General features: G+C 39.5%; 1 protein-coding gene across 1 annotated transcript; it reads right to left on the minus strand.

Annotated features, from left to right (window-relative positions):
* Positions 1-125: 125 nt before the first annotated feature.
* On the minus strand, positions 126-21,419 carry BDH2 (3-hydroxybutyrate dehydrogenase 2). Its single transcript, XM_033106667.1, has 10 exons — positions 21,339-21,419; positions 18,392-18,471; positions 17,420-17,498; positions 15,597-15,693; positions 13,816-13,924; positions 8,583-8,643; positions 7,472-7,585; positions 4,311-4,369; positions 3,633-3,725; positions 126-1,664 (listed from the first exon to the last, which is right to left on the minus strand). The coding sequence occupies exons 2-10, from the start codon at positions 18,461-18,463 to the stop codon at positions 1,611-1,613; spliced, it is 738 nt and encodes a 245-aa protein (XP_032962558.1). The 5' UTR covers positions 18,464-18,471; positions 21,339-21,419; the 3' UTR covers positions 126-1,610.
* Positions 21,420-23,037: the final 1,618 nt, after the last annotated feature.

Consider the following 23,037-nt stretch of genomic DNA (forward strand, 5'->3'; position numbering starts at 1 on the left):
CATGACTTTGAAGAACATGGAACTTTTGGGCTAGATTTTACTTGCTTTTATTGTTTATAATGTTTTATTTAGTTAGCTCTGAGAGAACTAAATCTGAGGGAGCATTTGTTAAAATTAGAATGCACTTGCAGAATCATCACTTGTTTATTTAGAATTCATTTGTTCATAGCTATACATACGAGTATACATGTGTACTTGTTTACAGCATAAAGTACTTCATAACGTACTTATAAACTACAGCGTTCCATACCTCACCTGATAAGAAGTTACAGCATTTTGATACACCCAAAAGAAACCCAGGTCTTTTGGCCCAACTCCCTAATTTCACAAACCAGAAAACTAAAATCCAAGATAAATTAGATGACTTGGTCTAGGTTACAAACCAAGCTATCTGTGATCCAGTAGTAGAATGTCTGGTCTAGAACCCCAAAGCAAATCTTAAAATCAGTGGACTCTGGCAATGCTAGTCAAAATATCCTTGCTGTCAAGTTTAACTCACTTTTATAAACTGCAGAATTTTCTTCCTCAAACATAAAATGTTATCTGTTCATTGTGCATTTCAATATTTCCTGGCATTATTAAGGCTCTAAGAGAAAAGGCTAAGTGTAACTGCTCATTTATTGAGTATTGTATACATGTATCATACCATTTGGTCTTTTGAAGTAGTAACAAATAAAAAACATATAAAACCCTATAAAGAACAAGAAAAAAACTCTTTGTAATAATTTCTTATAGAATTACCATCCATGAATTTACTTAAACTTTTTCTTAAAAATTTTCTTTTCTTTCTTTCTTTGTTTCCTGTTGCATGATTCATTTATATTCATTTATCCAGAGACTATTTCTAAATTTCATATCCTCTTATCTGTTATCCTGGAATTTGGTGAAAAAAAATCTATACTTAATCTAAAAAAAATATCCCTCAAACTGACAATACTGCCAAATTAGTTAACTATATTTTCTTAGGCCCATGAAAATATCATTGCTTACTTTAATAAAGATTTTTTACTTAGACTAAGAAGTTAAATACCAGAAGAAAATAGTACTTAATTATAAGTGATGACATCCATTAAGTATAAACACCTGATGATTATTTTTCCTTTATATAACAGATCAACAATACAGTTCTAAATCTAAATATCTTTCAGTGTAAGATACTGACACCAAACTCCTTCTTACCTCTGGTATTCAATTATAATGGTAAAATTTTAAAATCACTATCCATATACAGACCAATGCAGAATTCTACAAAAATATTTGAATATTGGGATATAGAGGTAAAATGGACATTAATACTTTTTTCTTAAAAACCTTCCTTTTTTCTTCATATTCACAGTTTATGTGCTTATAAATTGAGGCTTATTTTTAAAACTATTCATTTGCAATGAATTCATTATCTTTCATGTTATCTACCATGATTTCAAAACAGATTAGAAAGAGATTAATATATTTAAAGAAGCAGACTCTTGTGAACAGAATAATGCCATCATTGAAATGAGCTTGTTTTGATTACTATGCCATTAATAGGAAAGACATGGGTGAGTTTTCTTCATAACCAGGTTCCTGGTGGACAGGAAGGGTCTGCCTTCCCAGCAAGGAGATCCAGAAAGTCACAAGCTCCAGCCTCCATCGATGATGACAGGATTACCTGTTACGTAGGCAGACTGCAGTAATAAACACAAGGAGACAACAATGAACCAGGTTTAACACAGGTTGTGTTTCTTCAATCTTCTATGACTGATGTAGCTAAACAATTTACTCTCATGGGAACAGGAAAACTCAAACCGAATTTAGGAAAATCTAAATTAAATTTTGGATGATTTAAAACTGCCACGTGTTCTTGTGGTCTGCAGTTAACTGGCCTCTGGCTGGTGTTTTAGCACATGTCACATTCTATGTAAGGTCTGTTAGGTGTTTCGTCTCAGAATCAGAACATTAAGAAGTTAGGTGCTACGTAGTAATTTCTCAAATTAGGATAAATTGTAGGCTATCATAGTACATTTTCATTTTGAAACTCAGAACTATTCTAAACTAGCTGAGTTTTATGCCACTAATAAACTTTTGAACATAATCAAGTGTGTCAGTCATAAAGGGATCAAGTCAATTACTAAACAAAACAACCAAAAAAAATATTGTATATATAACTACTCAATATACAGGTAATTCCAGGAGCTGAAGCACAATAAATGTGTTTTTAAAATGTTTATGAAGAATAATTATTATAATCTAAACTATGAAAAAATATTCTATACTAGTTTAAGATACCCAAATCTGTGCACAACTAAAAAATTTAAAACAAATAACTTTTTTTCTACAGAATTTTTCATTTTCCAAAAAATTATAGCTAAAATGATTCCTTGTGGTAGAGGTTTAAAAATCTTTTAACTTAAACATGGATAATAAAGACTCAAATTTGTGTTCTTAATTTTAAATTTATCTAAAGCTTGAGACAAGGGAAGAAGTAGGAAGGAAAGACATCATAATATGGGTACAGAAATTTTTAAAGTTCAATCTATGAAAAGTGATCATATAATGTAGATAAACTAGGGTGTTTTTGGTTCTTTTACCAAGAAAGGACCCCAATTCTCCCAAGTTTTTTTGTTGTTTACATGCAAGCTCTCATCTATATATATATATTTATATATATGTATATATAAATATATATTTATATATATATATAAATATAAATATAAATATATAGTGTTTCCCCGAAAATAAGACCTAGCTGGACCATCAGCTCTAATGTGTCTTTTGGAACAAAAATTAATATAAGACCAGGTCTTATAGTAAAATGAGACATATTAATTATTGCTCCAAAAGGGCTGATGGTCCTGCTAGGTCTTATTTTTGGGGAAACACGGTAACTGATCAGTGAATGATACTCCTACCTACTCTCCTTTCCTTGTCTCTTTTCATACATTACAGTTCCCTGATCATGTAATATTCAAAGACATAAAATAGAGGGGGATGTTCTTGTGCTCTATGTCATATATATATATATATATATACATATATATATATATATGTATGTATACTGCTTTTGCAGTTGTATGCCATTAAAAAATATACAGTAGCCATTAAGGAAGAAAATCGTTGCTAAATAAATGCTAAGTGGAAAGAGAATTAGGAATTTCTATACATGATGGCAAACAAGTAAAGAATTCATAGAAAAAAATACCAGTGGGAGTCTCCTAAACAAGGCACCAGTAAAACCAAAAACACCAGATGCCAATTCTGTGTCTCCTGGACACAATCTGGTTACCCTCTCTCCTTTTTACCTGAAACTCATAATTTTGGAGGTTCATTTGTTTGAATTACATTTAAACAGGGTTTCTCCAATTGTAATTTTTGAAAGCAATTCTGTCTTTAAAAATCTAGCAATTTAATTTTTTTAACCCTCCATTTCATTTGCTACAAGATTTAGTGACATATAAAGTTGAAAAAGGAAAAGCCATCAGCTAAGATCCAAGTGGCCTTCCTTTGAGCAATTTAAATCAGAACTTATCCCTGTCTAGTAACTGTAGCATCTTAGCATATATATGTCAGAACTCTCCAAGGTGACATTTTCTGATAATCAAATAGTGGTCAAATATGATTGAGGATAATGAATTCTTGGGAAGAATAGTGCTTACTTCATCAGAAGCCAAATACACGCATAGCAGGGCTATCTCTTCTGCAGTTGCAAATCTTCCAGTCTTCTGTCTCTTCAGAAAATTACTCAGTGCCTGTGACCAGAAAGCATACCAGACATCTGTGATGTAAGCTGAAGTATGAACTCACCTGCAGCTTCTTCTGGGGGTCAAAGGCAAGATGAACCTACACAGGTACCACTAGCTTGCTGCCTTAATTACTCATGCATGATACATGATACTTGAGAATATTAGTAGTATCATTAATTGTGGACTAAGCAGACCAAGCAGGCCTATGGTGACTTTGAAGCCACTCAAATTATTTTGCTATACTAACACAGACAGACACTGCAACAGATCAGAAAGTTAATGTTATATGAAGAGAGCTTTTTTAAAAAAAATTTGTAAAATACACATAATATAAAATTTACCGTCTTTACCATTTTTAAGTGTACAGTTCAGCAGTGTTAAGTACATTGACAGTGTTCTGCAATGAATCTCCAGAACACTTTTTGTCCCGCAAAACTGAAACTCTGTACTCATCAAACAATAACTCCCCATTCTCCCCCACTCCCCCAGTGCCTGGAACCACCTTTCTACATTCTGTCTCTCTGTTTACTCTAGGTAAGGAAGAGGACAGTTTCTAACAAGATTGAAATGCATTGAAAATAGTAGATGTACCTCTTCAGGATTTGGTCTGGCTTGTATTCTTTCTTGCAGAGATGGGGTATCAACCGTTCCTAAATCAAAGGGGGACATTCAGCTTGGTTACTTACTTTAACTGAAAAAGAAATTGACAGTTAATGATATGGAACATATCATTACGATACAGCAATTCTTCTCCGTGACTTAGAATGACAGTTTTACCTCCACTTACTCGCCCTTTTAGGTAATAGGTTTGTAACTTCTGTAATAACATTTCTATGATTTTAAAAAACACAGACTATAATTCTCTGTGACACGAGCCAGGGACTCGGTGAATCACCCAGCATTCCCAAAACATATATTTTAGTCACATTACATTAACATGATACTTTATGGATTTTAAGCACTTTTACATGTATCATTTCAATTAATCCCCACAATTACCTTGAGATTAGATAAAATCATACAAGTATTTTACCAACAAGGATCTAAACTGCCTTAATCATCTCAAAAGCATCCGTGCGGTCAAGTTAAACTGCGTGACTGTCATAGTCATCTGTAATTTAGGTGGTTCTAAATTTTCTTCATATCTTGCCTATTTTCAGTGGTTTCAAAATCCTATTTTTAACCACTGTTTCATGTTTCTCATCAGAAATATAATTTGAAATTATTTTATTTTTAGAAAAGCGTGACACCGCAAGTTTTAAATCCCACTTAGTTCACACTCCTACAGAGAAAGTTCCCCAGACTTTTTTGTTCACTTATGTAATCCGTAAATTCTCTTTAGAGGGCCTTTTTTTCTGACTGATGGTACTCCAGGGACCATGTGATCGTTCTAAGGTCACAACAAATGATTTTACAGTCACACCCTCAGCTTCATCTTTAGACCATGCTCCTGAGATTTAATGTTTGCTCAGAAACCATTGCTTAATTTTATCATCATTTGCCATTTCTCTGGAGAGTCTGGGAATCTTCAAATTCAGCGAATCCTGGCTCCTTTATATTTAACAGCCTTTTCTTTAGCTTCTCTCCCTCTCCTCACATTTTACTACAAGCGGGCAGCACTTTTCAACACTGTGGGTGGAAACTGCCTTAGCTAGATTACCGAGTTCATTAGGAATGTTTTCTACTTTCCATGTTAGTGCGGCCTATAGTATTGAAATACTTTCTGAAACCACATAATAAAGATCCCCTTGTATCTAGTTTCTGATATTTTCTTCCCTTCCCTCATCAACTGCCTCCTTCAAATCCAAAATTCTACCTACAGTGTGTTCAACGCACCTAAAGCTTTCACTGAACAGCCTCTTCAGGATTCTTACAGCGTTATCAGCTTCCTTGCACACAGGAGAATGAGTGTCATATCTCACACGTGGCTGGTATGAATGGCTATTAAATGAACACTGTAGAGCAAGCCTAGCCTTCTACTTAATTCCATTGTCACTGGACCCTGCCGTGTCCGTGGCACTGACTGACACACCGTGCCATAGTCTACACAAGTCCAGGGGTGAGGAGTTCTGACCATACAACCACCAGCACCATCCCAGACACAATCATTCTTCAGCAGGTTTTCTTCTGTGACTGGTTCAGTGAGTCACAGATAGTTCCTTGTTGCAGGGAGTTTGATAACATATTTTCCAATCTCCTGAAAAGTCCAGCTGCTAAAACAATCATATTTTCCAAATCATTTTGCCATTTATTCCACTGGGTAAATAGCACCAAGAATAGCCAGACTTAAGTATCACCAGTACATATGCTAAAACCCAGTGAAACGGTCTATCCTGTATCCCCTTTTTTCCCAGTGTTACCTGTGCTTATCTTTCTGGTCCAAGAAAAATTAAACAGAACACCTCAATCATGGCAATTCTGTAGCTTGAAGGGTACTTTGTAGTTTTCCCTGTTTAATAAGTCAGTGGTTTTTCAACCCGAGGGGATACATCAGAATCTCCTGTGGGATTTTTCAAACCACAGGCATACCTTGTTTTATTGTGCTTCACTTTTTTGCGTTCCACAGATGTTGGGTCTTTTAAAAATTGAAAGCAAGACCCTCCAAGAGCACAAAGATTACAACTTGCTTTATTTCAATACTCGCTTTATTGCGGTGGGCTGGAATCGAACCTGCATTACTTCCAAGACATGCCTGTACTGTACACAGTTTTCCCTGTCAACTCCCTCCCCAAATTGTGGCATACCTTTCAGGTTTTGAAAAGTCCCACCAGTAATGGTGAAATTATACGTCTTCCTAACCCCTCAAACATCAGTTGTGATCGACTGAGAGAAACTGGATATGCAATATTTAATTTCATTTCAGAGAGGAAGTTAATAATTGGTGTTAGGCACCTTGTAGTCGTTGAATAGGCAGAGCCGGGTGAAAGGGCATACCTATTTAATAGACACACCCACAGTTATTAAGAGAATGAGAAATTATTCCTAAGAAATAAGTTATTGAATGCTTTTGTTTGGACAAATTTAATGTCCTTTCTACTAAGAATAAGTTCTACTTTTCTCCTTTCCTTTAAACAAGAGGTTGGCATACTTTTTGGTAAAAAGCTAGATAGGAAATATTTTTAGCACTGAGAACCATTTGGTCTGTTACAACTATTCAATTCTGCCAGTGGCACAAAAGCAATCCTAGCCAACACATAAACAAACTGTGCAGATGTGCTCCAATAAGACTGTATTTACAAAACAGGTGGTGGCCAGATTGGGACTGCAGGCCATCGTTTGCTGACCCCCTTTTTTATAGCATAAAGGGAGGTGTTAATCTGTCCTTTTAATTTATGGGTCACCCAGGTGATTTCTATGACTCAGCAGCTGCTCTGAAGGCTCCTTTTACTCTCTTCCTGCTGTCCGGTGAGCATGGTCTACTTTTCCTCTTTCCCCTGACAAGGTCGTCCCTGGTCTGGTTCCAAGACTCCCAGCCCTGGCCAGTGATGTCTCTGAACTCATGGTTTAGAATTGCCCCATGTGAGTGATGTTAAACCCTTTTCATCTGTGGTTTATTCCTAATGACTTAGCCTCTCTCTCGATTTACTGTTGGACTGTTAATAAGCCTAGGCTCTTTTTCTCTTGAACTTTTCCTTATGACAGGATACAACATAACATGGGGTATACAAGCTTATGTAGACATGCATATCTCACACAATAGCAACGGGGATGTCAGAAAGGACATGCTCACAGCCCTAACGTGCCAAACTCACCTGGACACACACAGTTGCACCTGATACCCTGCTGGATGAAGTCTGCAGCCACAGACTTTGTGAGGCCAATCACGGCTGCCTTGGTTGCGCTGTACACACATCTATTCACAACTCCTGAGGGGGTAGGGAAGGTTCAACAATTGAAGGAATACAAAAAATAGTCTCCTTTAAAAAGGGAACACAAATAAGTGTCCTCAGTAACCATTGTCATGCTTCCTCCCACCGCACCCTTTTTAAAAATAGATAACACGTTTTCTCCCTTAATAGAGCTAGCTTCTGAATTTGTGAAAATAATATTGGCACAACTCAGCTGAGACGTAGGTGTTGAGATGCTGCATTTAAGTGCCTGCAGTGGTCTTAGTTTTTCACCATTAGTTGGCAGACCCCTGAGGCAGATTCCAAAAAAATCAGGGTAAAGAAAAACAAAACAAAACAAAACAAACCAAGAGGTCTAAGCATTTCTTGGCATTCCTCTCCTGTGCAGGCTTAATCCGTGTATCCTTGCAAAGAGAAGGAATGTAATCTCAGCAGTAGCTATTTTATTTTAAACTCACAAATCCATCTGTGCCAGAGTGTGACATTATCTCCATTTTACACTGCAATCCTGGCTCTTCAACTTCTCCTGTAGGGCCCAGATCAACTGTCTTTGTGAATCGCTCCTCAGATCCACAGGCAGTTAGCTTCCCGGTATTGTGACAGCATTTTGCACAAAGTTCTGTTGTAATACGTACTATCACACTGTAGGTGTGTGTTTGCCTGACCCTCACCTCCTGGGGGACTGTGAATTCTTTTGGAACAGGGGCACATAGTAGGTGTTCAATACATCTTTTTTGATTAATTAAATGGATAAATGTTTCCTCCTCCCAGTTTGATCTTCATTTCCATATCCATTAGAAGGAATGAAAGGGAGGGCGAAGCAAACAAACTTTTATGACTGCTTCACACCTAAGGCAAAAGGACTGGTAGTTAAAGAACTTAATACCAATTTTTAAGAGGCAGTTTTGAAGTTATGTGTGGGGTTCATGATCTCTGCTATGCTTGTTCTCTAAGCCCTTAGTTTGGGAAGGTGTGTGCGTATGTGCATTATGATCCCAGAGGAAGACAGACCTACCTTTGATGCTGGAAGCCACAGAGGACATGTTGATGATGTTGCCAGACTTCTGAGCAAGCATCTGCCAAAACACAACCACCACCAAATACCACTCTGCAGGATTAAAATACTACCTCTTTAAAAGATTTGCATTTCCTGAGGGTTTGCAGAACCATTTTGTTAGCTATTAACATTAAGCTCTGTTAAGGCGTCTCACCCAACATGGCTGGGAATTGATGGCTTGTGCACACACTCACTGGCAGTGCGTTCCCAGGGAATTACCCGCTTCCTGTGGCACAAGAGCATCAGCAAGACCAAGAGACCTCGGAGCGAAATGGAATGCGAATGAACGGTCATCCTTACTGTGTGTTCCTGATGGTGGAAAACTCTGACTTCATTCAACATGGTTATTTGTTGAATATCTACTGTGGTTAGGTATTATGTTAGGTCCAGAAGATTCAAAGGTAAATGACAAAAACCCCACCTATAGACAGCTGCCAGTCCGACTGGATTGGCTGACATAACCAGCATCCGGGGCCAGTAGAGACCTTCACAGAGAAGAGGGTGGTGGTAGGAAGGGACTGATTCAGGCTGTGGGACAGCCAGAGGGCTTCTGAGGAGGAAATATGTAGGCTGAGTTTTGAAAACTAGAGTGTTAGAAAAATAGAAGAATATTTTAAGGAGAGAGAACTGTATGCATGAAGGCTTTATCATGGAACTGGAGGAAGGACTGGGTCTGGCTGGAATGCAGGCTGTGGGAGGAATGAGGCTGCACAGGCTCCACCAGGAGCGAAATTTAGGAACTTGGGCTTTATACTGAAGGCAACAAGGTGGGGACAGTAAAGGGTGTAAGGCAGCGGAGGAGTGATCAGTTTAGATTTGGGGAATCTAAAAATGGCTCTAGCATCCTGGAGAGACGACCAGTGGATGCTGAGGCAGTGATTTAGGAAAGGGGTGATGAAAGCAGAGATGCAGAAATGTCTGTGGGTAAAGAGTTGAGGTAGTAAGGCAGGGCCTGGTAAATAGTTACGGGCAGTGAGGGCTGCCTCCCCCACCTAGGGCAGTGCTTCCTAAGAAGGTCTCCCGCAGAATTCCCCACTAAAGTATGAACTTCGTGAGGAGAGGGTCTGTGCCTGTCTAGTCCTACTAGACAGGGCACACAGTAGGTGGTCAATACACTTTGATGAATCACAATCTCCTGAGGTGCCAGTTTAAAGTGCAGATTGCTGGGTCCTGCCCCAGATCTAAAGGTAATGAAAAAAGCTGCTATGGATTAAAAAATGTTTTTAAATGAACTTATACTTTATTATTAATTATAACATGTGTGTTTTCAAGGTAATATACCTATGTGCAAGGGCATGGTTACCCGTGAATGTTTTGGGGGAAGAAGTGAGAGATGGAGAGAATTTCGCCTAATGGACACTAACTTTTCCTTGAAATCAGAGGCCGGGAGGGTGACCATAAAGAACCAGAGACACAGTGGACACAAGCGAGTGGTGAAGAGTTAAAATAATTGCTGGGGGAAATGGAAGAACCCACTAGAGAAGAGAAGGAAAACCAGGGTATGCTATATCACGAAAATCAAGTGAAGAGTTTCTAAAAGGAGTCTCAATAGGCATTGTAAAGGGTCTGGAGGAAAAAAAATCACTTCTGTTGGGATGAGTTTCTCCAGCAGCTTTCAGAAAAGAGGTGTGGGACTGGAGGAGGTGAATCATAGGATTGATCCAGGAGCGAGGTTGCAAGATTATACGTTTCCTTATGGTATTCTTCTTACTTTGTGTTTTGACACTTAGCTACAAATTGTACCTAAAAGCTGAGTCTATAAAAACCCTAAGGCATTGTCAGATGGACTAACAGGATACAAGGAGAGGCTGAGGTGACCTAAAGCGTCAAGGAAAATGACAAGGGAGAAAATATTTACTCCAACTTGTTTATCCCTATAATAGAGGGTCATAATGAAATAGGGTCCTCATAATAAAGGAAAGTGTAATGCTGTTGAAAACCAAGACTGGAAATTATTCTTTCTTACTCAATTTAGTGAATAACATAACCCTATTTATTCATTTATTTCTCCAGTTTCATTGAGCTATCATTGTCATATATAACCCATTTTCAATATATGTAGAATACATAGAGTCCAATTTAATACCGGGGGTGCCAAAAAAATGTATGCAAGTGGACACTTTGGCCAACGTTGCTCAAGCAGTAGTTCACCGTAATCAGAAGTGTCTGGACGCTGATGGAAACCACTTTGAGAATCTCTTGTAATTGCAGAAGTCAAACGTGACTTGTATTCATCTTTTGTTATCAGTATATATGGAGTATTACAATTTTAATACAGTTTTCCTTTCTTAAAATGTGTGTACATCTTTTATGCACCCTCTCTATATAAAGATGGGCTATTAAATAAGTTAAGTCTCCAACCTTCTGAAGTGTAATAACTCAGGCAAAACTTTAGAATATGGGCACTTAGGAGATGGTGGTGTGGCCCCTAATGCTTATACTATCCATTCAACCCATATTCTAGAGCCCTGCTGATTCTAGAGCCCCTAGTCCTTGCCTCCTGTACTGCCTTCTCACCACCAGCTCGGTACCTGCTGTCACGGTGTGAATCCTCTTCTTGGCTCCCCATGCAATGGTCCTCTCTGGCGAGAATGACTACGAGTATAAAGTGAAGTGCCTGGTACATACCGTAGAAATGCTATATAGGACTGATGTCCCAGAAACTCAGGTGGGGGTTAGAGAAAGACCTCCAAACATTCCCTCTGTCTAGTTAGTCCTACTCTGACCCAGCCATTCTGTCCTCACTCACCAGAGCTCAGCTCCTAAACTTGGCAGACCTTGGCTTCTGAGTCTTCAGTGATTCTGTGCCTGACCTCCACCTGGATTGATAACCTAGACATGTTTATTCATTCAATAGATATTTGCTAAGTACCTCTATGTGCTAGGGGCTCTTCTAAGATACAGGAAGGGGAGCACCCCCCACCACATACCCAAGACCTCCCGGAATTCTTGCTGTAATACATCTCTTCCATTCTATATTGGATCTTGGGTTCTGCATTGACTTCTTCTTACAGTATTTTTCAACTTGTTGTCTGCCTTTTGGCTTATCTTCCAGTTTTGGAATGGTTTTCTTTCTGTCTATCCATGAACAAAAAATTCCTACAAGTGTTCCTATGTTTGACCATCTGACCTTTCAGATCTGCCTAGACTCCAAATCCTGGCTTCCCCTGGAAAGTTCTAACCTGGTATATGTGTGTCATGCTTAATGAATACAGAGGATCCTAGACAATTTGATCTGGAAGGGATTGTGCCACCCTCATTTTAAATAAAAGAGATAGATGCTGAGAGGGCACAGTGCCATCTCCCAGGTCATGGGAGTGCAGGCCTTGCCTAAGGTCCTCTGAGGCCAGGGTCAGGTTGGTTAGGGTCACTTTTACAAATGGCCCTGACTCCTTCTGATTCCCTATCCTAGTCATTGATATCTCTTGGGATTTGTTTTTTTCTTTTCTAACTTTTTACAAATGAGTGTTATTGGCTCACATGGATTATTGTTAAGATGCTTTAAATCATAGACAAACTCACTAATTTACAAGTTAGCGTTTGGCATTTAGAAGGTAACACTTACTTACAAGTTTAAATTTCAGCTCCACTGTATCCCACACGTGTTTCCTTCACTGATATGTGTAAAGCTTTCCAGACATGAAATAGACTGGTTTGACAACTGAGTCCCATCCATGTGCAACAGTCCTATTCACTGTGACCTCTACTTTCCCCGTTCACTGTAGCCTCTGATTCTCTTCCATTTCCTATGCTAAGGATCAGTCTTAGCATAGGATACACTCAAGTTCTAAATCATATAGATTCTCATGAACTTCAAATAAGCAAAAAAGGCAATTAAAAGTTTTACCTGTTCAACATTCTGTGGACCCACCCAAAGATCCTTCTAGGACAAACAAGTAGATTGAAAAAGTTCCTTTGTTAGTTACTAAGTCAGTTTTTCTAATTTTCCTTTTAATATTCATCTGGATCCTTCTTGACCTTAGGTTGAATGTTCAGAGCAAAGTACCAGCCCTGCTTTGCATTAAAAAGCTCTTCTCCTGCCCTGGGTTGGGCAGCATTCAGTATGTCAGTCATCTAATCCAGCTGGGATGGAAGAGAAGAATGGCTCGTCTGCTTTTCACTAGGGTTCAACTTACAGTTTTGAACTGAACTGATTCTGTACTCTGTCAACCCCTTTCACTGTCTGAGCCTGTGCTATTACTATAGGCTTACCAGATCATTTGAAGTCAGTGTTTTTCATATTTATACCTCCCTTCCCCAGAGCACCTAGTGTGGTGCTTTCTATCAAAACGTACTTAATGCTTATTGGCAAAATAAAATGAAAAACATTGATTAGTTGTGTGAAGGCTGGAGAATTCAATGGTAGCAGATAGGAGGAAAACTCTCTTTAGCACACACTGTCTCCCACCTCTCTGGTATCTCTGCAGCTCAGCTAAGAACAGGAGTGCAAGCAGAATACTCAGGGTACAGAGAAGCAATAGGGTACATTCATCCAACAGGGTGTGTTCCTAGGCCCTGAAATTCAAGAAGGGGCCCAACTTCAGTGTTTGAATCCTGGCTCTAACCACTTGTTAGTTACATGACGATCTTGGGCAAATTATGTAGCCTCCCAGTTTCTCCTCTGTACTGTGGATATGAGAAAGTGGTATCTAACTCATTGGACTGTTCTGGTGCCACGTGCCTCCTTGCCGTCCCTCTTCCTGGAGCCCTCTCCCAGGGACCTGAATGGTTAGCTCCCTCACTTCATTCGGATCTCTGTGAAAATTTCACCTTATCAATGAGGCCTTCCTGGGCCTCACTGATATCCTAGCTTCTTTTCCTTCAGAGCACTTATAGCCACCGCACACGGTACACGTTCATTTGATTAAATATGATCCTGTCTCATATTTAATGATCCTCCCCTGAAAAATGGGACTTCTCTTATGGAGGGACTTGGTTTAGTTCCTGATGTGTCCTCTGCACCAAGAAGAAAGCCTGGCGCAGAGAAAGTGCTTAATATTCCTTGAATGGATGAACTGGAAGGTTCAATGAGTTAATTTATATTAAATTCCTTGATATAAATGTTCAGCACAGGTTAGTCATTATACTAACTAATGTCACTCCTCAGTGCGTGTGGGGATCCTTTCTAGATGGGCAATAAGAAGGTCTACTTATCCAGCGGGGCTTGTCCTAGAGGCAGTGGCCTTCTTACTTTAGGAAGAAACGCCTTGATCATCAGGTACATGCTGCGGACGTTGAGATTCATCGAGAAGTCCCAGTCTTTCTCTTCACAGTCCAGGATGGTTCCGTGGTGGACAAAACTGGAACAGTGATTAAACGGTGGGGGGTGGGCAGTGGGGGAGGAGAATCATTTATAAAGACTTCTATCCATGTCCTCATCATTTTTACGGTCATTTGCTGACTGAGACCATTGTCCCTTCCCTTACCAAGAGTTTTAACACTTCCAACATAATATTAGTCATTAGGTTCGTAAGTATCCAAACAACCTAAGCTAAATACATTTATTGGAAAACAACATCCTTCTTTTAAAAGAAGAGGGCAAGAGTTTCAGGCTACCAAACATAAGAAGCAGTGTACCAACTACACAGGACATACCGCAAATAAAAAAAGGACACCTGCCCTGACTCCTATTTCAAGAGCAACAGTGCCCTCAGGTGGCCCAGATTTAACCTTCTCAAGGGAAAACAAAATTGCAAAGAAAACAACCATCTCGGGGGAGCAAAGTAATATTGCTAAGGTGCAGTTGTAACATATTGAATAAAGAAAGCAGAAAAAAATTAACCTTCACTCTTTTTCAAGTCACACTACCTCCAGGAAGCCTTCTAAAAACTGGAGTCCTAATGTATTTCACTGTCATCTGGACCAAAATTATGCAATTAATCATAAACTACTATTGGTTGTGATTGCTGTCATCCAGTTCAATGGAACAACAGCAAGAACCACAGGCTCTGTTTCTATATCCCTTACTTAGCTGAAAGTTGAACTGATGCTCAAAAACTAATTTTGCTAGTTGATTTTTTTTCATGGCTCTGGGTATATTCTCATATAAGGGATGAGCAGGTTATTTATAAAATAGAGGATCACAAATCGTTGCTTTAATTTAACCCCCATACATTGTAACACATGATAAACTGTGGACAGACCGAGATTTGCACCCTCCCCCCACTCTGAAACATGGTTAGGAAGAACCACAAAAATATGTTAGAAGGCTCTGGGATTTTTCTATCAGTGCAGCAGTGCCAATGTAAGAAAAGAGGTACATAAGAAAAGTGGAACTTCAGAATGTATTTACTTTGTTCAGGTATAAGCCTCCATTGTACTCATCTCTGCTGTCAAGCCTGAGAAGGGAGAAGACTAGCAGTCACTGTGTTTACATGTAGCTGCTTCAGTTCCAGTCTCTTATTCATGGGGGTTCAGTAAGTTTGGTACCACCCTAATAAGTTTAATTAAGCCATTCTTTTTGTGCTGTATATAAAGGTACAACAAAACTTCTTTTGCTGGGATTTATTGTCCCGGTAAGAAACACTGAGCATGGGAGGTGTAAAGAACTTGCTAGACTATTGTGCCAAAAAATTGGGAACATAACGCATTTCAATAAACTGAGTACTTGGTGTCTAGTAAATATACTTTGTTTTAAAGATACTCTACTGGAAAACAGTTTTTCATTTTATTGTTTAAATCCCAGTGGAACATTAGTGACAAGTCCACTGGTGTAGGCCTGTTAACAGCCTTAAGAAGATCAATACTTTGATTAGTATAAATTGTCTTGAGTAGATCTTAACTGCCTTTAGGCCCCAAACCCAGGTCAATCTCTGCACTTGTAATAAAAATTCTGTCCATAACCCAGCCACATTTCCTAGGAAATATATTATGGTTCATGATGAATAATTTGGCGATAGTATCAAATTCTTTTAATAAAAGTCACAGCAAACATTCTGTAAGGAGAGTAAAATCAAAAAAGTTCTGAATTACCCAGCAACATTAAAGAGAACATCAAGTCTCTCAACTTCATTGGCAAACTGATCAATTTGTTTCTTCTTTGTGACATCAAGGACCCTAGTGTGAATACCTGAGAGAGAAAACAAAAGACACTACTTATCTATACCCATAAAATGTGTCTAGCCTGGAAGACTAGCTGTTTGGAAACGTGAAGGCTGCAGTATCTGTCCAGTTAAGCTTCGCAGGATTGTTGACCATTAGTAGGGTCCTACGACTCTCATTAGTAGAAATCTTCAAGTCCTCCCAACCTGGATCTCCCAGTAACACACCTCTCTCTCCCTCCCTTTCTCTTCATTCTATGAATTGAAGAATAAAGTTCTTTTCTGAGTGAAGACTTACAGTGCAGTATGCATGATCTATATTAGATGTTTCTCAGTCAGCCAGCAGTAATGACTGAAAGTGGGCCATGTTAGGCCATTCTTTCTCCCAGAGGTTGAGTGACTGCTACAGAAATTCTGAATTCTGTCTGTGTGACAGGGAAGGGCAAAGGTAGTGGGAAAAGAGATTGTTTCTCTTTGTGAGTTTTACTTTTATGTCAATCCCATTATTTATTGAAATGACTCTCTTGGTCAAGGGTATCATCACTTATTTTTTAGACTAAATTGCAGGAGAAGAAATGAGAGGTCAGAAGAAGGGATGACGCACTTAAAAGCTTGAGAGATCAGGCATGGGGTCTGAGAGATGCACATTGTACCAGTTCCAAAAAAACCCCGCAACTTCTCTAATGAAAGCAGCAGTCATTATTTTTATGTCTTTTTTTTTTAAAAAAAAAAACATGATTTATTTTATTCTCCTTTGCATGTAGGAATACAATATGAATAAACAAAGAAAGGGAAGACTGAAATTGAGTTTCAAAAAGCCCTCATTCCCTTTGTGCTTTTCTAGTACAATAGCTTTACTTTGAGTTGTTGGAATGAAAATTCAACAGTCTAATTCAGTTAACTAAATCAATGAACTAATTGGTGTTTGATCCTGTAACCTGTTCTGTTTTGTGGGAACAGCTAATTTTCAAATGACTTCTCTGTTCTGATTTCTTTCAGAGTAACTCTAAGTGAAGTTCTTTGATGTTGGAGTTGGGTGCAGTGTGGTAGAATAAGGGACGACGCACACCTAAGTAATTTGGGTAATCTCTTCAGGTTCCTAATCACGACATGTGATTTTAGGGCTGAGCTGTCGCCTAAGATAGCCATTAGCCAGATGTGGCTATTGAGCACTTGAAATGCAGCTCTTCTGAACTGAAATGTGTTGTGAGTGTAAAATATACATGGATTTCAGAGATTGAATATGAAAAAAAGATTGTAAGATATTCCATTAATAATGTTTTGATTATGTGAAAATGGTAATATTTTAGATGCATTGTGTTATATGAAATATATATTCGGAAATGATTTTTCGCCTGTTTCCTTTACATTTTAAACGTAGCCACTAGGAAATTAGAAAACTAAAAATGACACATATGGCTCATGTTGTAATTCTATTGGACAGCACAGCCCTTAGAGGAGGTGGGCACACAAGTCAAAAGTTATTATGAAAAGTTAACTGTTAAATTTTCACATATAATCTTCTTATTAGGTACTGAGTCCTTCAACAGGTTGGATAAATAAAAAATTTTAAGTCTACATCTAAAATTTTGTTTATACATTTAAGTGTGCATATTTAGCCTGTCAGTTCACAGAATATAAATTTGATATCAGAGTCGGGCTCTAAAAAGGAGGCCAGTGGAGCTCAGCAGCGAAGGAATCCCCTTTCAGCTCTATAGACGTTGAATCCCAAGTTTAAGTGGCTGAGTTGCTTACCCGGGTACTTTTCCAGTTCCTGAAGTTTGGACTCATTGATATCTGTGGCTATGACTTTGGCACCTTCTTTTGCAAAAGCCTGGTAGACACAATGCACAAATACATCTTTTGTTTACTGGGTTTAACTATTCTCACGAAGGGAATGCCATTTAGCCTTGTCCCTTTTATCTTATTTTCATTGTTTTCCCCCCTATAAAGCAGGTGGAATTTCAAACCATCTGCTCTAACCTCACCCTTCCCATTGTTATTATTTTTATCATTAATTAGAACAATGTGACATATATTGTGCTTGTCATCTGACCTGTCCCTTTAAGTAATATCAAACAAAATAGTATTTTTAAAAAACTAAGACTCTGTTATTAACACCTCTCAAAATACTATTCTGTGATTTGATAGACTATACTCCATTTCTGAGCAGGTTCTTAATATAGTCCGTTTCTTATTATATTCCAAATAATCAGAGAAAAATAGGTTATTTCAACACTTTTCCTCCTAAGAGTACACAACTGTTTTCATAAACATCAAACCACACCCTGCCATTATACTTAAAGTGCCTGATTAGCTCAGGTAGGGAGTATAATGCGTGAAAAGGGGATATAAATTAGAAGGTGAAGGTAACCAGATAGTCTTATAACTGGAGTCCTTTATCTGAATTGACATAATTTCAGAAAGCTATGTACTCCTGTAGGACCTCTGCAGGAAATTTTTTATGGAGCAAAGAAACTGAGGCAGAGACATAAGTTTCTCAGAGTCAAAAGTTGTTAGTGATGTCACATAACAAACATGTGAGCTATTCTTTCCTTCATCTGCCTGGGATCAGGAGTAGCGACTTTTCTTTTTTTAACTTTGGACAACAGAAGCACAAAAGTCAATAAAAAAAAAAAAGTAGAGCAGAATTAAATAACCATGGAATCTGTCTACATAATTCAATACCTCAACAGTTAGTGAGCAAACAACGAGATGGTAACTTACTAAGGCAGCGGCCCGGCCGATCCCCTGAGCAGCAGCTGTCAGGATGATGACCTTTCCGTCAAGTCGACCCATAATGGAACCTGTGGTTTAATATAAAGACAGGTGTATTTAATGGCTTACCCCGTGGCACGTGGCCCTGTGCTGGCAGTAACATCTAAAATGAATGGTTCAATATACACCTTTAAGAACTTGTAGGCAGTCCCTCTGTACAAACAGTCCCACCATCTGACTTACTTACTCTGGACACCTAGCCTTGTGTATCATAAACATTTAGTTAGCATAACCCACTGGAGTGATAACTGGGGCAGAGAGACATTGGGCTTTAACCTACCTTTCGTTACTTCAGTACCTGGAGAACAGGGCCTCTGACGCTGTTCCATCAGGAGTGGAATCCTTTCCCTGACCTCCTCCACTACCTCCCCACTGTCCCGGCACACACTGCTATGGTGTTGTATGTGTCTTTACTGCTCGGGCTGCGTCTCACTTTCTTTCCTGTAAACTTTTGTCAGGGTTTGCACTATCAATAGTCTGTGGTTTTTCCTTGTCCCTGGGAAAGATTTCACAGTTACCCTCAGAGACTCATTGAACAAGAGAATTGGAAAATCAAATCATGTCAGTTGCCCCATTTTACAGGTGAGGAAACTGACCTGACCTACTCAAGGTCATAGAGCAGGTCAGTACCATAGAGAAGCCAGAACTAAACTCAGGTATTCTGACTCTTTTGCTATGTGCACATTCCAACCCACAATGCTGCTGAACCTCTTTTAAAGTTTAAGCATGCAGTAGTGACACTTTAACAGACACAATTAGTAATTTTTAACAGAGAGGACTGAGAAATTCTGACATAAGGGAAATGTGATGTGCGTGAGATATTTGGCGAGTGCTTGGATTGTAGGTCTCAGGGTGAGAGGAATGGCTAGTGATGAGGTTGGGGGCGGTGATGTGTCAAATGATGATGAAATGAGGCTGTTTTCAAGGAACCAGGTTCCTTCTCTTAACTCTGCTGTCCTTAATGTGTGCCTCTGACCTCACACCAAGTCACAAAATGGCTGCCACATCCCAAGGCATCAAGTAAGCATTCCAGGCAAAAAAAGGGGGGTGGGAGTGAGTTGGATGGGTGTTGAGTGAACAAACTTAAATAATACGAGCACAAATAACCTACACAATCGCTCTGCTCAATTACCTGCCTGATGAAGTACAGATAGCTAGCTAGTCTTGCCTAGAGGGCTCACATGATCTATCTAGTCTTTCTTTTTGAACTTATCTCTGTTCTTTTGAGCCACACTTGGCCTTTTGCTGTAAACAAAGGACACTTCCCTTTCAAACCCTCCCTTTGTGGAAGGTCCACCTGCTGAGGGGCTAGTGACTCCTGTGGCAAATGAGCACTGAAGGATTTATGGAAAGAATGTGACATGATCAGACATGTATTTTAGAATGATCATTGTGGGGAACAGACCTGGGCAGGGAGCCACAGGCAGGAGCAGAAGGGGTGGAGAAGAGTATTTCAGAGATGAGACCAAGCCTGGTCACCAATGCACTGACTTCAAAGAGATGTGCTTTATCCAGCATTTCACAGCTATGATTTCAAACCCAGGCCTGCTGATTGCAGAAGACCTGGTTCATTCGCACACCCAGCGGACCCCAGGTGGTGCTAGGGGCCTGTGCCTCCCGGACCCCAGCTGGTAACTGACCAGGGCCTGGGTAACTGACCACCAGCCCACCGCTCTGAAATCCATGGCTGACTTGGTGCTGAGACCACTTTCCTGTGGGCCGTGCATGAGTGTGGCACGAACACTAAAGCAGACCCATTTCTAGGCGACACAGCCCTCCACTCACGGGTCTCCCGGACCCAGCAAACCTCAAGGCCATCTGGGTGTTCCCACCCAGTCGGGCATCCCGCTCCCTCCCCCGTGGGCGGACTTCCGTTGTGGTTTACCGGCTGTCCGAGCCCTACCTAGCTCCCTCCTCAATTTCTTCCCCATCACCTTTTCGCCTAATAAAATCCATGCCTGTTTAACTCTATTTTGGCGTCCGCTCCTCGGAGGGCCCAACCACGCATGAGAACTGCCTCCAGGGAACAGCGGACAACTTCACGGATGTTCTCTGATTTAGTTCACATGTGTTATGTGGCAGAAGCTGGGCTTTTATAGTGCCAGTCTTTCTTTGATGCAATGAATTTGCACTGTTTCTTTGTCCTTACACGAGTGATACATTTTCATTTTAAGCATAGAAAGGGTTAAGAGATATATTCAATATACACTTTAGAAAGTAAGAGATTCCAATCATCTTTACCCCACCCAATCTTGAGCATGGTGTTTACCGCATTATCATTAGTGACTTTTGGCGCATGGCACTGAGAAGGCACATGCCAGTCTGCCTCTGACACTCAGAGAAGTATTTACTGAACAATCGCTGAAGCACCGAGCAGCTGGTTTGCTTACTCTGAAAACCTCCCCCAAGCTGGCCTCCCTGTCTTTCTGGGACCAGATTTTGGAGCCAAAGCCTTACTATTAGATAAAAACTGCACCATCAAACTAAAACGGATTGATTTGGGAAAATGAGTGCAAACGTGGCCTGAAATGGTAAAATAAGGCAACTTTCAGTACGTCCAAAGTGAAAACCACACATGATGGCTTTCTTACTCTCAATATTGGAATCAAAATGTTAATTTCGGGTTAGCCGAGAACAGTAATTTCAGGAACTCTATTTTCATAGGCCAAGAAGAAAAATGTTCACGTACGACAATGTGAAATCCTCTCTTCTGTGGCTCTTTTGAAAAACTAAATATACCAGAGTTTCAAACTTGGTAAAAACACACCCTTATCCTGACATCCCTGCTAAGATTAATCCTGAAATAGGTAATGTGCAGAACAAAGCAACAACTAAAAAATCAACCTCCCCTTTTCCCAGTCCAAAGTTTCATTTAAAATATATTAGGAAATCTTACTTTAGAGCAGCAAGTGGATGGCGTCCTCCAGATCACTGAGCGAGCAACAAACTTGAGACTTTTGTACAGAAGCAAGTCAGGTGCTTAATAGTGCATGCTGGGATTTGTAGTTCAGGTTCCTTCAGTTTTTCTAAAAGGTTTCGCACATTCATGTACCGTCTATGTGTACGTGCTGCCATCTAGTGGACTCAAGTAGACCTGTTAACTCCAAGTAGAAGGTGAAAAGTGTAAAAGCATTTTTTACCTTCACTCTAACCTCTCTAAGTCCTTGTCATTTGTTTATACCTACTATGTGCTGTTCTGGGGGTACTCAAGATTGAATGAGCCACAAATTGCCTGTGGAAGATAGCATAGCAACAAAATACAAGGAACCCAGGTAGTTGGTGATACTGGAGCCTTCCTTTCTAGCCCTGGACCTAGAGTGTTTTGAGGGAGGAAAATAAAAATTCTCCCGTGTTTAAGGTATAGTTGTGGTTATATTGTCAAACTCAGTCTGTTCTAACACTAATACATGTTTAGTTGCAGAATGCAGCCATCTTGACCACTGAGGGGGAGAGGGGGAGGAACTTCAGTGGAAGTCCATGTTGGATAAAAGAAAAATCAAATTTGGCTGAAGAGAACAGAGATAACAGATGAAAAAGCAAGGAATAGATCACGTGAGTACTCTGAGCTAGACTTAATAACTTACACTTTATCAGGAGTGTAATTGGGCAGAGTGATTGTGTAGGTTATTTGTGCATGTACTATTTAAGTTGGCTCACTCAACATCCACCCAGTTCACGTTCCTTTGCCTATTACTTTAAATGACTGGAAAGCAAAACTCAATGCCTAGCCTTCTTTGCGGCTAGAGGTGACTGGCCAGTGAAATGCAGGCTAGAATTTCTGAGGAGGGCTACCCTCTTAGAAAGGTAAGCCCTCTCTGAAAGGCTTTTGCCTTTTGCTATTTCCCTTCTACTCTCTTGGAAGGCAGATCTGATGCCTTGGGACATAGCAGCCATTTTGTGTCTTGGTGTGAGGTCAGAGTCACTTATTAAGGACAGCAGGGTAAGAAAAGGGACCTGGCTCCTTGAAGACAGCCTCAAGGTAAGAGCCCTAGACTAAATCCTCTGGACTTCTTATGTGAGAAAAATAAACTTTACTTTTTTTTTTTTTTAAGGTTTTTTTTTTTTTAGGTTTTTTGTTCTTGGAGCTAAGTGTATTCTTAACATAGTGGTTAAGAACAAACATTGTAGAGTCAGAAATATGAAGGTAGGTCCCACATTTTCCCCTCCGTAATTAACTAAGTCACTTAACTCCCCAAACCTATTTTCTCATCTGAGAAATGAAGGTAACCATAGCACCTACCTTAAGGGATGGTGTGAGGAGGGACTCAGCATGTAAAACCAAAACCATCAGCACAATGTGTTACATTTGTACTTAATGTTAATAGTTATTAGAAATTCAATTATAATGTGTAGTAAAAATTGTCCTTAAAAAAATTTTTTTAAACCCTGACCTAGTTTCTGAATATGCCCACATAAGGTCTTTGCTAAAACTATCTCTCATTGCCCCATCGTTGCTTCTAATGTTGGGTCTAGTGAGCTGTAACCACATCTAGATGTGCTCCTTGCTTTAATAATGCCTTTTCTTTGACTTTTGGAATAGACTTTTTCATGAGTATGAGTTCTCTAATCAAGGCCAAGTCTGATACTTTTCTTGA

The sequence above is a fragment of the Rhinolophus ferrumequinum genome, chromosome 5, assembly GCF_004115265.2.
Source record: "Rhinolophus ferrumequinum isolate MPI-CBG mRhiFer1 chromosome 5, mRhiFer1_v1.p, whole genome shotgun sequence".
Lineage (NCBI taxonomy): Eukaryota > Metazoa > Chordata > Mammalia > Chiroptera > Rhinolophidae > Rhinolophus > Rhinolophus ferrumequinum.

Bases quoted from the DNA above. Each gene is read 5' to 3' on its own strand.
- BDH2 (XM_033106667.1), bottom strand. From the start codon at position 18,463: ATGGGTCGACTTGACGGAAAGGTCATCATCCTGACAGCTGCTGCTCAG. The intron at 17,499-18,391 runs GTAAGTTACCAT...TGTGTCTACCAG, and splicing joins TCGGCCGGGCCGCTGCCTTA to GCTTTTGCAAAAGAAGGTGC. The intron at 1,665-3,632 runs GTAAGCACTATT...TTATTACTGCAG, and splicing joins TGTATTTGGCTTCTGATGAA to TCTGCCTACGTAACAGGTAA.